The sequence below is a fragment of the Protopterus annectens genome, chromosome 7.part0 (genome assembly GCF_019279795.1).
Source record: "Protopterus annectens isolate FY-2018-M chromosome 7.part0, PAN1.0, whole genome shotgun sequence".
Classification (NCBI taxonomy): Eukaryota; Metazoa; Chordata; order Ceratodontiformes; family Protopteridae; genus Protopterus; species Protopterus annectens.
Genome location: NC_056739.1, coordinates 44,178,151 through 44,193,881, shown reverse-complemented (window position 1 = coordinate 44,193,881; position 15,731 = coordinate 44,178,151). Strand labels below are relative to the sequence as shown.

The window sequence follows — 15,731 nt, the reverse complement described above, 5'->3', positions numbered from 1 at the left end:
ACTATAGAGGATGTTGATAGCAGGATGGTTTCCTGGGGTAGGTTGATTGTTGTCCATGGTAGTATCGGTTCTATTTTAGGTGAGTTATTTCCTGGAGGAATATAACTACATAGGATGTTGATAGCAGGATGGTTTCCTGGGGTAGGTTGATTGCGTCCCATTGTAGTATCGCTTCTATTTCAGGTGAGTTATTTCATGGAGGAATATAACTACAGAGGATATTGATTCTCTCTGTATTTTTAAGGGAGGTAACGTAGCCTAATGTCTCTGCATTCTGGAATTTGGGAAGTGGGGGTTTTAGTGGTTTGAGGTTGACTGTATTTTTAAATAAGAATGCAACTTCACCTCCCCTTTTGGTACTTCTATCTTGCCTTAGGATGTTATAGCCTGGGGGAAGAATTTCTTCATTTTGTGTGGGAGATTTTATCCAGGTCTCTTAACTGTTAGTATGTCTGGGGAGTAGTGGGATATAAATGTGTGAAAGTCATGTAGTTTGTTGGATATGCTATGTGTGTTTATATTGATAATAAGTAGGTCTGACTTGTGTTTCTGGGATAGGGCTGGGTTGCTTGGACCTCAGATGGGGTGTATGTCCCCTGAGATTATTAGCCATTTTCTAAGGAATAGTGTGAGTTTTATGGCATAGGCTATATCTATGTGCTTTTTGGGTACTGTTAAACTTTTCTGAGGTAGTATGGTTGCTGTTTTGTCTTTGTAGAGAAATGAGTTGTTGTTAAATAGTGTGGAGCATATTACTATATTTGTGTGAGGTTGTGTGGGTGTGTGTTATGTGTTATGTAGTGTTTGTTGGTATGTTAGATTGTATGGATGTAGTGTAAGCTAGAGAGGTGAGAGGTAGTAGTAGTAGTCCTAGTACGCCTTGCATGGTGTGGGAGGGGTGTACAGAGGAGGTTGTTGTGAGGTGTAGGGTGTGGTGTGGGAGTGGATCTGATGACTGAGGGATTGCAGTAGGCTGTTGTGGAGGGGGTGGGGCTATAAGTGTAGGAGCACTGGGGGCGGGTGAGATTTAGGGGCAGGCAGGGGAGTGGAGTGAGCCTGAAGTGTGAATGGAGCAGGCTAGAACAGGGCGAACATAGTGGGCTAGAGTAGGAGAACCGAAAGCTGCAGAAACCTATCAGTAACAGCAAGAGATTGACTGAGCAAGAAGGTAGCTTAGCCTAAAGATAAGGTAAGATGCAATAATAATTAATCTGTGGTTAGCTTCCCTAGGAGGCAGTGGAAAGTTGGAACTATAGAATGGGGAGTATGCTTTAACTAAAAATTCCACCCAGCTATGGTAAGGAGGGTGGATTAGTAAAGGATGTTCCTACCGGGTGGCCAACTTCATTAGAGCTCTTCATGTTAGAAGCTGAATGGAGCTCAATGCAGCTGTGCTCACCTCACAAAGATGGTCACAAAGTAAGAGAAAATTGTTAAAAACAAATTCAATGACATTCACCTAATAATTAATTCTACTGGAAGGCTTGTGTTTACAAGTTGATATTTCCCAGGGCTGATTTGAGCTTTAGCTGAAAATTGCTTCAGAACCGAAGGTGTGGTGGGGTGGGGGTGCAATATCGAGGCTTGTGGATGGCCCAAGCAAACTGCAAAAAGAGAAAAAAAAGAGAGTGTGAGCAGAAAGTGAGTAGTACAGTTCTAGGAGAAATGGAGACAATTAGGAGAGTAGAGGTTATCAGAGAGTGAGGGAAGGATTATCAGAAGACAGAGAGCTGGTACAAGAAATGGTACACTGAGTAGGTACATAGATAAATGTCCAGGAAAGAGTAAAGAATCACAAATAACAGAAAGCAGTGCCTAGGCAGATCATTACAGACACATCTAAACAAAGTACTAAGTCTAACATGTTAAAATAGCACCATAGATAGGTAAGATACTGGCTAGAATGTGTAACAAATGCTGTGTTTCTGCTTTTCAAATACCATATAAATAAACAACTGTATGTTTCTGCTTACAAATACCAAGTATGCTTCTGTTTACAAAACCAGTTAGAACTGTATTTAGTTGAGATGCAGATTAGAGTTTGCAACCAACACTGTTTCTGCTTTTCAGATACCAAATAAACAGTATGTCACTCCTTTACTATATGTTTCTGCTAACTAATACAATGGAAACTGTAGGTAGGTAACAAATACTGTTTCAGCTTTCAAATACAAGATACCAGATAAACAAACTGTATGTTTCTCCTTACTGATAGCAGGTATGTTTCTGCTAACCAATACCAATTAGAACTGTAGTTAGGTAAGATATTGGCTAGAATTTGTAACAAATGCTGTATTTCTGCTGTTTGTGTACAAAACAAACAACAAATGTATGTTTTTGCTTATTAATACTAAATGCAACTAAAGTGAAGCAGATATCAAAAAGGGATTTTTTATGAAGCCAGTCTAGCTTCCTAAGTAAGTTTAGATATGTAAGCAAGCATATACACAATGGAGTAATTACCAAGCTCTACATATACAATGAGCAGTAAAAAAAAAAAAGCATCACAGTTTTGTCAGACTATACACTCTAAATAGCAATAATAAATGTAGCACTAATATAAACCAGCATAAAAATCCCTGTAAATTATGACAGCAAAAAGACAATGCTAAAAAGGCATATGCATATAAGAAAACCTACAGTGGGCACAGACAGCAGACTAAGGGAAGCTCCTTCAGGTTGGGACTATACTACATTTTAAAGATGGCTTCCAAATGAATGGGTATTGATATAGCCACCTATAAGAATGGCTCAGGGAAGGGGGGTAGCAATTATCACTGAGATTGGGTGGTTAGAACTGGTTGCAGAGCAACACCAGCAGGAGGGATTCCAAATAGAAAAGAAAAAAAAAAACAATCAGGAGCCAAGAAATGTAACTAAGACAATATACTATCTTATAGCTTTTCAGCTTACAGAAACCAAATGTTGTAGCAAGCTCTTTAAGGGTGAGTAGAGCTAATGGAATTGGGACTGAACTAAATGCTTGTTTTGGAATAGTTTTAACCTTAGACTCTGGACCTCACCTGTCTGAATACAGAGGGAACAAGGAAGTTGTACAATTAGTAGAGTATGTTCCTACAGAAACCTATTAGTAACAGCAAGAAATTGACTGAGCAAGAAGTTAGCTTAGCCTAAAGATAAGGTAAGGTAAGATGCAATAATAATTAACCTGTGGTTAGCTTCCCTAAGAGGGAGTGGGAAGTTGGAACCATAGAATGGGGAGTATGCTTTAACTAAAAATTCCACCCAGCTATGGTAAGGAGGGTGGATTAGTAGAGTATATTCCTACTGAGTGGCCAACTTCATTAAAGCTGTTCAAGTTAGAAGCGGAATGGAGCTCAATGCAGCTGTGATCACCTCACAAAGATGGTCACAAAGTAAGAGAAAATTGTTAAAAACAAATTCAATGACATTCACCTAATAATTAATTCTACTGGAAGGCTTGTGTTTACACGTTGATATTTCCCAGGGGCTGATTTGAGTTTTAGCTGAAAATTGCTTCAGAACCGAAGGCGGTGGTGGTGGGGGAGGGCGCAATCCAGAGGCTTGTGGATGGCCCGAGCAAAAGTAAACACAGACAACAGACTAAGGGAAGCTCCTTCAGGTTGGGACTATACAACATTTTTCATTTTGCATTATATGTGCATCATATTAGTGGTATCAGGCTGCAATTGTACCATAGCACTAACATCACAGTACATGTGCATCATGTTAGTGGTATCAGGCTACATTTGTACTACAGCACTAACATCACAGTACATGTGCATCATGTTAGTGGTATCAGGCTACATTTGTACCACAGCACTAACATCACAGTACATGTGCATCATGTTAGTGGTACCAGACTACATTTGTACCACAGCACTAACATCACATGTACATATAAATGATGTTAGTGGTATCAAGCTACATTTGTTCCACAGCACTAACGTCACAGTACATGTGCATCATATTAGTGGTATCAGGCTACATTTGTACCACAGCATCAACATCACAGTACATGTACATGATGTTAGTGGTATCAAGCTACATTTGTACCACAGCACTAACATCATAGTACATGTGCATCATGTTAGTGGTAAGTTCATAGTTTGGTACTAGGCTATCATCCCTAGGGCCTATGCAAGCCTAGCTATAACAATCCCCTGGATATTTCTTCCCACAATACTTCTCTGGACCCCTGTCTAGCAGGGCGACTGACATGATCCCTGGGGTGAATTTCCTATCTTCCATACAATCATCAATGTTCCTTTTGAAGAGGGCCAATGAGGCGCTCTGCTTGACATGTATGGGTAGTCTATTCCAGAGTATGGAGAGTCTCTGGGTCAGGAACCTATCCCTCCAGCATGTTTTGTTCATTGTGATGACAAGGTTTAGATCCCTGGAGCATGTGACTCTGATGGATTGGGATTTCTTTAAGTGGAGCATGTCCAACAGCTCAGGGTTTGACATGGCTTTTTATGTTAATCAGAGGTCACCTCTGAGTAGACAATATGCCACAGAGTATAGCTGGAGTTTTTTTAGTTGGTCAGCATATGGCATCTGCTTTAGGCCTGTGATTGTTTTAGTGAGTTATTTCTGTGGCCTTTCCAGCTGTCACAGATATCTTGTGAGGTACATACCAAATGGGGCATTATACTCTATACTGGGTCTAATGAAGGATGAGTACAGTGGGACAATGACCTCCTTTTTTCTGGATGAAAAGCCCTTAGTGATGAGGTGTGCCACATAGAAGGATTTCCTGACGGTTGTGGCGATGTGGTTATTGAAAGTGAGACCACTGTCCACCTGTGTCCCTAGGTCTCTCATCATACTTTCGATGTTTAGTGTCCTGCCACCTATGTGGTAATTCATGGGTACATGTTTTTTTCCAATGGGGATAACTATACATTTCTTGGCATTAAGCTTGAGCCCATGGCTCTGGCACCAGGCATCTGTTTCTGTAAGGCCCTTTTGTGGAATATCCACATCATTTGGGGATTCAATAATGGCTCCCAGTTTGTAGTCATCTGCAAACTTTGTTAGCCAGAGTCCCTTAGTGTTGGCCTGTACATCAGAGAAGTAAATGCCAAACAAGAGTGGTCCCAGGACTGAACCATGAAGTACTCCACTTGTCACTTGTCTGGAGCTGGATTTGGAGTCGGCTACTTTTACAGTCTGGGTTCTGTCAGTAAGCCAGTTGGCAACCCATCGAGTGACATAGGGTTTTATGCCCAGTTTAGTAAGTTCATCTATGATTCCAGAGTGGGGGATGGTATCGAAGGCCTTGGCAAGGTCCAGATAGGCTGTGTGGACCGAATTACCCTCGTCCACAGCTCTGGAGACTGATTTGAAGAAGTCAATCAGATTCTGGAGACAAGATCGGCCCTTCACAAACCCAAACTGGGTGCGGTCCAGTGTTTGAAGGTTGCCAATGTCTTTGTTTATAAGTTCCATGATAATGCGTTCCATGCCCTTGCAGATCAGGCTTGACAGACTGATGGGATGGTAGTTCCTGGGATCCAGGGCGGATCGTACCTTGTGGAGAGGGATATTTGTAGCTGTGAGCCACTCAATGGGCATGAAGCCTGAGGTGAGGCTATGATTAAACATGACACTTAGGTGAGGTGCCAGTTCATTTTGTAGTTTATGTAGTACGCAGCGTGGGATGTCATCTGGTCCCATGGATGCTGTATTCTTAGCGTTTGAGAGTGCGGTTTCTACTTGTGTGGCAGTGATTACCGGAATTTGGCAATTTTTGGTATTGAGATGGGCCCTTTAGGGGGTGAGAGGGGGGGTGAAGTTGGCACTAAATCGATCTGCCAGGATATTGGCAATAACCTTGGGATCAGTATATTTAATGCCATTCTGTTGTAGCTCAGAGCAGATATGAGCATTGCCATTTAGATTATTGACATAACTATAGAATGCCTTGTGGTTGTGTTTGGAACCTTTGGCGATTTTATTTTCGTAACTAGCTTTTGAGGATTTTATGAGGGATCTCAGCTTCTTACTGAGGCTGGTGAGTGAGTTTTTTGCATCCTGGGATTTTCCGCTTTTCTGCAACAGTTTCTTCCTTCTGTTGTATAGTTTGTTTATGACTTCCTTTTTTTGGAGAAGACCACCTTGATTCTATTTGGGATGGCACGATTCATGCACAAGTGGATGTGCTCGTACAGTGCCTTAGTGTAGGATTCTGCAGTAAAACTTCCAGATCCCATCTGCGTGGGTGTTGTGAAGTTTGTCACTTCTGACTTCAGTAGCATGAAGTTGGCTTTGGAGAAGTTTTTTAAGGAGGTTTCCTTACTGGGGGGTGGGGATGGGATGTGGGTTTCAAAGGTGATTTGCTTATGGTCAGACCTGACCAATGAGGGGGTGACCACTGGTGTGGAGCATCTATCTCCCATGTTGGTAATGACCAGGTCTAGGATATTGGAGCCCCTGGTGGGACAATGGATTAGTTGATCCAGGGTGTTGGAATTTATGAATTCCAAGAACCGTTGGGAAAAACAGTTGGTATCTGAGTAATTTTTCCAGTTAATGGCAGTTGTAGTTGAAATCACCCAGTATTAGGGTGTTTGGTTGTATCTTAAAATTTTCCAGTATGTTTAGAAAGGTGTAGTGAGAATCTTATGGCATGGTGGGGGATCTGTAGTAAGCTACACTTTGGATTGCAGTCTTATCCAGTGTTAGTTGCACCTGGAGAATTTCAGATGCATTGTGTTGGGCAAGTAGCCTGGAAGTGTAAATATCCTTGGTGAATATGGACACTCCTCCACCTTTAGTGTTTCGGTCTTGGTTTTGTGGCCAAAAAGTGTGGTAAGAATTGTAGCCTGGTATTGCAGGGGTGCTCTCTGGAGCCTTGAACCAGGTCTCAGTTACTGCACAGATATCGATGTTCTCCATTTTTAGGAGTGCTTCGAGAGAGTGCATTTTGAGGTTTAGACTTCTAGCATTGACTAGCATTACCTTCAGATTTTGCATGCTTGTATCTGTTACGGTGGTGGTTTTATACTTTTAACCTTGCCTAAAAAAGGCACTATAGGGGTGGCAAGAGCTTTAGCCAGTAACCTGAATCCTAGGGGTGACAGGTGCAGGCCATCTCTGGCAAAGTATCATGGTTTGTCGATCATGTCTTCCCAGGCAGACAAATACTGGATCTCCTTTGAATAACACCAGAAGCTTAGCCAATTGTTGAAGTCAATCATTTTGTTTTTATACTGTGGTATCATTCTGGGTGAAGGCAGGATGCTACTCAGGGCTAGGGTCATACCTGCCTAGGTCACATGATCGAAGAGCTCTTCCATGTCTATTTTCATGTAGTCCAGGGAGGTACGTCTCAAGTCATTCACTCCAGCATGGACAATGACAGAGTCGTATTTGTAGTTGTTGTGGAGTGACTTGAGTGCATGCATTATGTGGCGGATCCTGGCACCCAACAGGCAGCTGACTGTAATTTTCTCCTTGCTCAGCCTGGTGAGTGGGACATCAGTGTGCCTGACTATAGCTTCACCTATGACTAAAGTGTTGGGTACATTGTCTTGCCTTAGGGGCTGTTGTTGGGTGGCACACTGGTGTTGTCAGCTATGTGTCACTTTGGTTGTGACTGGTGTTTGTTTGCGTTTCAGCTTCGGAGGTCCTTGTTGCTTGGGCAGGTTAATGTTAAGTGCCTCCGCATATGTGGGTTTAGTGTTGCTATGTGTGGGTGTTGATGGTGTTGGTTTTGAAGGGCTATGAGTTGCTTGAGGTGTAATGCAGGTGTTAACCTTCTCCTCTTGACTGTCTAGCACAATCTTGGCCAGAGAACTTTGCTTCCAGTTTGGCTATGTATGTGCATCTCTTGCAGGTTGTAGTGTTGGGTGGTAGGAGGAGAGGATTGTCTGTATACATGAGGCTACATTTGTACCACAGCACTAATGTCACAGTACATGTGCATCATGTTAGTGGTATCAGGCTACATTTGTACCACAGAACATGTGCATCATTTTAGTGGTATCAAGCTACATTTGCACCACAGCACTAACATTACAGTACATGTGCATCATGTTAGTGGTATCCTGCTACATTTGTACCACAGCACTAATGTCATAGTACATGCGCATCCTGTTAGTGGCATCAGGCTACATTTGTACCACAGCACTAACGTCACAGTACATGTGCATCATGTTAATGGTATTAGACTACATTTGTATGACAGTACATGTGCATCAAATTAGTGGCATCAGGCTACATTTGTACCACAGCACTAACATCACACTACATATACATCATGTTAGTGGTATCATGCTACATTTGTACCACAGCACTAACATCAAAATATGTGTGTCATGCTAGTAGTATCAGGCTACATTTGTACCACAGCACTAATGGGACACTACATGTCCATCATGTTAGTGGTAGCATGCTATATTTGTACTATAGTAATAATGTCACTGTACATGTGCACCATGTGGTATCAGGCTACATTTGTACCACAGCACTAATGTCACAGTACGTGTGCATCATATTAGTGGTATCAGGCTACATTTGTAGCACAGCACTAACATCACAGTACATGCGCATCAAGTTAGTGATAGCAAGCTATATTTGTACCATAGCAATAATGTCACAGTACATGTGCATCATGTTAGTGGTATCACGCTACATTTGTACCGCAGCACTAACATCATAGTACATGTGCATCATGTTAGTGGTATAAGGCTCCATTTGCACCACTGCACTAACATCGCAGTATTTGTGTGTCATTTTAGGGGTATCAGGCTACATTTGTACCACAGCACTAATGTCGCAGTACATGTGCATCATGTTAGTGGTATGAGGCTACATTTGTAGCAGAGCACTAACGTCACAGTATATGTGCATCATGTAAGTGGTATCAGGCTACATTTATACCACAGCACTAACATCACAGTACGTGTGCATCATGTTAGTGGTATCAGACTACATATGTAATATGGTAGTGAAATTAGGCCATGCATTCATCATGTTAGTGATACCATTGTTATGGCATCAAGCTATTTATGCATCAGGATAGTGAAATCTGGCTGCATACTTGCCACAGCAGTGATGGTATACTATGCTTGCATAATATTTTCATTACCAGGCTAGATTTGTACTATGGTAGTGATATTAGGCTGTGTACACATCATGTTAGTGATAACATTGTTGTGACATCAGATTATGTTTGCATCATAGTAGTGATAATAGGCTAGATCTGTACTATGGTAGTGATATTAGGCTATGTACACATGTTAGTGATAACATTGGTGTGACATCAGATTATGTTTACATCATAGTAGTGATAATAGGCTAGATTTGTACTATGGTAGTAATGTTGGCTACATATGCATTATGCCAGTAATGCCAGGCTAACTTGTGCCATGATAGTGACATACTATATGTACAGCATGTTAATGGTGTCAAATTACATGTGTAGCATAGTGGTGACATAAGGCTTCATATGCATCAGATTACTGATATCAGGTTACATTGCATCAGATTACTGATATCAGGTTACATTTGTAGCACAGTAGTGATATCAAGATAGACATGCAACATGTTGATGATAGGATTTACTTCTTCCATGGTAGTGACATCAGACTGTAGTCCATGGTAGTTGAGTTACTCCTATACCACAGCAGTCATTTTGGGGTGCTATATACCATAGTAGTGATGCCTGGCTGCAGCTTAAACAAGACAGTAAAAAAAAATCAAAAGTCGACAAAGCAGCTGAACAAAAAAATAAATCAAAAAAACTGCTCAAGGCTGGAAAAACCTCCTTTCCCTCGTCTAATGCCTTGGTAACCATCTCAAAGAAGTCCACCAGGTTTAGGAGGCATGATCTGCCCTTAACAAAGCCAAAGTGGGTAGAGTCCAAGGTTTGGAGGTTCCCAAAGTCTCTGTTAATGATTTCCATGATGATGCGCTCCATAGCCTTGCAGCCCAGGCTAGTCAGGCTTATAGGGCGATAGTTCCCAGGGTCCGTTGTGGCTCCACCTTTGTGGAGTGGGATAACTGTTGCTGTGTGCCATTCTGTGGGTACATAGCCTGTAGAGAGGTTGAGTTTGAACAGTGTGTTTAGTTCATTTTGGAGCTCTTGTAAGACACAGCCTTGGACACTGTCCGGTCCCATTGAAGCTGTGTTTTTGGCTTTGGATAGGGCTGTTTTAACCTGTGTGTTGGTGATTCTTCTGGTATGGTTATCGGCCCTATAGGGGGTGAGAGGGGGTGAAGTTTGCACTAAACCTGTCTGCCAGAATGTTGGCAATATCAGTCGGTTCAGTGTATTTTCTGCCATTCTGCACTAACTCAGAGTAGATCTGAGAGTTTCCACTTAGGTGCTTGACATAGCTAAAGAATGATTTGTGGTTATCTTTGGAGTCATTGGCAATTTTTCTTTCGAAACTAGCCTTGGATGATTTAATGAGGGATCGTAGTTTCTTGCTGATACTGATCAGGGATGTCTTTCCTTCTTGGGATTTTACTCTTTTCTGTACTAGTTTCCTCCTTCTGTTGTATAGCATGTTTATGGCAGGGGTCCACCAGACTGGTTTCCTTTTATTGGAGGAGTGATTCTTGGTTTTACTTGGGATAGCATGATCCATGCATTCCTGCAAATGCTCATAGAGTGCCTTTGTAAAGGTTTCAGCAGCTTGGACAGCATTGTCCTTTAGCATGGGTGCTGTGAACCTTTCCACCTTGGTCTTAAGTAATGTGAAGTCTGCTTTTAAAAAGTTTTTCACAGTGGTTTCCTTGATTGGAGTTAGGGGTGGAATGTGGATATCCAGAGTGATTAGTCTATGGTCTGATCTAACCAGGAAGGGGTTGACCTCCAGTGTGGAACACCGGTCTCCCATGTTGGTGATCACCAGGTCCATTATGTTGTTCCATCTGGTGGGGGTGTTGACTAGTTGATCTAGGGTATTTGAGTTTATAAATTATAGGAAGCGTTGGGCAAGGGAGTTAGTACTTGAGTAGTCCTCCCATTTTATGTTTGGGTACTTGAAATCACCCAGTATTAGGGTGTTTGGTAGGACCTTCATATTTCACAGTGTCTCCAGAAATGCGGAATGGGGGTCCTGGGTCATGGTGGGTGATCTGTAGCAAGCTACAATTTGGATTGCAGTTTTGCCCATTGTTAGTTGCACATGGATGATCTCTGATGCATTGTGCTGTGCCACTAACCTGGAGGTGTGGGTATCCTTGTTGAATATGGATACACTCCTGCCTTTTGTGTTTCGGTCCTGGTTCTGTGGCTGAAAGGTATGGTACGAGTTATAGCCTTGTAGTGCTGGGGTGCTCTCAGGAGCCTTAAACCAGGTTTCTGTTACTGCACAGATGTCAATGTTCTCCATACTGAGGAGTGCCTCAAGTGCATGCATTTTGAGATTTAGACTTCTGGCATTGAGTAGCATTACCTTCAGTTTTTGGTTACTTGTGCTATTTATGGTGGTGGGTTTGTCTTTTGAGCTTTGCCTAAAAATGGCACTATGGGGGTGGCAGGAGCCTTGGCCAGTATTCGAAAGCCTAAGGGTGACAGGTGCAAGCCATCTCTTGCGAAGCAATGTGGCTTGTCAAGCATGTCATCCCAGGTGGACAGATACTGGATCCCCTTTGAATGACACCAAAAACTTAGCCAATTGTGGAAATTGATCATTTTTTTCTTTATACTGTGGCATCATTCTTGGTGAGGGCAGGATGCTACTCAGGGTCAGGGTCATACCAGCATAGGCTACATGATCAGAGAGCTCTTCCATGTCTCTCTTCATGTAGTCCAGGGAGGTACGTCTCAGGTCATTCACACCAACATGGACAATGACAGAGTCATATTTGTACTTGTTCTGGAGTGACCTGAGTGCTTGTGTTATGTGGAGGATTCTGGCTCCTGACAGGCAGCAAAATGCAACCATCTCCTTGTCCAGCTTAGTTAGTGGGACATATCTCTCAGAATTGGCTAGAAAAAACATTGGGTCATCCTATCTTCTCCCAACACTTCTTTATGCAGCTCCCATTCTTACTAATCTAAACTCTGCATGTATGAAGAAACTGGCACTGTTATAACAAGACCATGAAATCCACAATTAACTTTCATCCAAAACACATCACCGTGTTGCCAGTAAACAATTACACTGGATTGAGCTTTCACAATATCTCGCCTATGCACAACTAACTACTGCACACAACCTAATTTATAAACCCCCAAATTGTCCTCCTTTAAACAACATTCTCCTGCACTTCTCACCTACAAGGGAACTCTGGAAATAAATGTCTCCTCATTTCTTATAAATCCAGAACCATATTTGACAGCTCACTTTACTCAAGTTATGTCACCAAACAGTGGAATAACATACTGACAGATATCCTTTAAAGCCAGCTTCAGACAATACCTGTCCAGCGTTTGGCTGTGCTCCTGCTCTGTACCTGGATAATCATACCACCTCATCACTCTAATCTGTATTCTTATAACCATTCTGTTTTCTACTTGTATGTAGGCAACATATGAATTTCTGCCCACACACATATATATATATATATATATATATATATATATATATATATGCTATTCAGTTCGTTTGTTTTGTTCATGCCTATGTATGTTTTTGGAAAATTTTTGTTTTTCTGCAACCCACTTTGTATAGTTTAAAAAATTGTAATTACATGCTGTTTCTAATGTTTTATGTTTTTAATATGTAAACATGGAGCTTTTCTCCGAGGCCTCAGCTAAAAAGAAACTTTGGCCGGTTGGATTATCCCGGTCAACAAATAGAAATAAAATAAGTGTATAACAGAGTGTGATACATTCTCTGTTTTACTACAGCTGATTCTATCCTTTTCATCATCGGTTTTTAATTGTTCTCTTGGTCAGATATTTTTGCTTAATTCTTTTGTATGCATTTTGTTTTACCTCTCTGTTGGCTAACTAATAAATTAGGTTTTAGTTTTTATTGAAGACATTTCCCATATAGGTACTTTGGTTAATATGTGCAAAATTTAGAAAATTCTAAGCTACATTTAGCAGTAATGGTTTATGTTCCAGGCCCCTCCTTGTAAATGCTTCATCTCCCAAAGTCCTGTTTACACTTACTAAAGGTACCAAGACTCATCAGAGATTTGGGATGCATGGCTAAGTTTACAAAGGTCCCACTGGTTATCAGCATAGTGCATACCTATGAACCTACATTAAGATGTATGCAGTGATGTAAGAAATGGAGCAGTACTGAATGTCATACTCAGAAGACACACTAGGACGCACCAAAGAGCTGTACATGTGATAGGAAGTTGGAAATAAGAAAGCAGTATATTTGAAGGGGCAACGCTAAACATGGCATTTTTTGGAAATGATGTAAAAGTAAGGTGCTATATGTTAAGGGCTGTGTATTCATTATGGCACTAAAGATGGCAGAGACTTGCAGGGTATTGAATTTCTTTTGTGGAAATTCCACATTAACCTTACCATTTTCCTTCACAGGTAGTCAACACCAAGAAGCGTCTGAAAAAGAAGAAATATGTTAATTCTGGAACAGTGAGTATTGCTGTTAAGTGAATGAGGTGTTTGTCATGTTATCCTCTTCTGCTAATTTGATGTTAATAACTATGTATATTGAAAGAAGTAACAGCACCATAACAAAATTGTTTTATGTTGTTACCTTTATCTGACCATTCACTTCTGTGAGATGAAAGTTTTGTTGTGGATTGCTGGAGTCATCACAATGAAGACTGCTCTTTGTTTTTGTTCTGCTATAGTATTTCTGTCCCATCATGCAGTAATTCCATTCACATCCTCAACATATGGCTACCCCACACTTGCTGCATGAATGCTGCAGGTTCCATGATCTCTTTCAGTAGGCTTTGAAGTAGCACAACAACTCCAACTGTCAACCCGGAGGAAACAGCTGATTTTTAACTGTTTCACATTCCTTTATTCAAGTTTGGGATGCAGATTTGCATATGGGAAATTCTCTTTCTAGTTTCACTTAGTTTAGCCCTAGTAATTAGTTTTTCTTCAAATTAACACTTCGTTTACTGCTGCAATAACTACCACTCTTGTAATTTTTGAATGTTGTTGTGTTTGCTGCATCATTTCAGTCTCAGTTTCTCTCTCAAAGTCCTAATAATGGGACATATCACTTCATTTGCAAGCCTCTCCAACTATGTTCTGCACTTGTAAATTGAATTTAGGAATCTGTCTTGAGGAGTAGACAAAAACACCCCTTCCCCACCAATCTGGTTGATCTTGCTGCATTGATTTCATTGGTCCATGAACTGTTGGAACCATTGTTGGGTAGTACAGTAGTTTTGATATTTTGTCTTCCACAGCAGAAGTCCAGAGAGGACACACTCTAACAAAAATGCATAGTTTCAGCCATTGCAGTCTATATCCTATGTGAGAGTAAGACATCTCTGTTGAACTAACTAAAACTGTAGTGCTGCTTATACTTCTGACCAAGGGAGAGTGACCTGTCAAGGTACTCATTTCCTGCCTGTCCTCATTAATGCTTAATGGTCTAGAATCACCTCTGAAACATTAGTGTCATCATTAAATGCAGGAATGGTAGCACTGTCCCTGTTTTGAGCTCAGCTATACAACTGCTCAAAGGGAAATGTAATTCATACATATATTTATAACCTGGGGTTCATACCCAAATACAGTCACAAACTGGCGATCACACCGTGGTCATATCCAGAATGGAATCTAGCTGTGGAATGAGGAAATCAACAAGTAAAAAGAAGCAAATAAAGATCACAAATTATACCGCCGCTTGTGTTGTAATATCACAAATTGTACAATACTATTACCGCCTCTTGTGTTGTAATATCACAAATTATACAATACTATTATCGCCTCTTGTTTTGCTGTAATATCACAAATTATACAGTACTATTACCGCCGCTTGTGTTGCTGTAATATCACAAATTATACAATACTATTATCGCCTCTTCTTTTGCTGTAACATCACAAGTTATACAATACTATTATCGCCGCTTGTTTTGCTGTAATATCACAAATTATACAATACTATTATCGCCTCTTGTTTTGCTGTAATATTACAAATTGTAGAATACTATTATTGCCTCTTGTTTTGCTGTAATATCACAAATTATACAGTACTATTACCGCTTGTGTTGCTGTAATATCACAAATTATACAATACTATTATCACCTCTTGTTTTGCTGTAATATCACAAATTATACAATACTATTATCGCCTCTTGTTTTGCTGTAATATCACAAATTATACAATACTATTATCGCCTCTTGTTTTGCAGTAATATCACAAATTACACAATACTATTATTACCTCTTGTTTTGCAGTAATATCACAAATTATACAATACTATTATTGCCTCTTGTTTTGCTGTAATATCACAAATTATGCAATACTATTATCGCCTCTTGTTTTGCTGTAATATTACTAATTATACAATACTATTATCGCCGCTTGTGTTGCTGTAATATCACAAATTATACAATACTATTATCGCCTCTTGTTTTGCTGTAATATCACAAATTATACAATACTATTATCGCCTCTTGTTTTGGTGTAAAATCACAAATTATACAATACGATAATCGCCTCTTGATTTTCTGTAATATCACAAATTATACAATATGATTATCGCCTCTTGTTTTGCTGTAATATCACAAATTATGCAATACTATTATCGCCTCTTGTTTTGCTGTAATATCACAAATTATGCAATACTATTATCGCCTCTTGTTTTGCTGTAATATCACAAATTATGCAATACTA

General features: G+C 40.5%; 1 protein-coding gene across 1 annotated transcript in view; it reads left to right on the top strand.

The window, feature by feature from the left end:
• LOC122806230 (copine-8-like) overlaps positions 1-15,731 on the top strand; it is a 4,689,459-nt gene that overhangs the window by 3,090,992 nt on the left and 1,582,736 nt on the right. Inside the window, exon 13 of the mRNA XM_044076480.1 lies at positions 13,448-13,501. Within this exon, the coding sequence (XP_043932415.1) occupies positions 13,448-13,501 (54 nt within the window). The remainder of the gene's footprint in view (positions 1-13,447; positions 13,502-15,731) is intronic.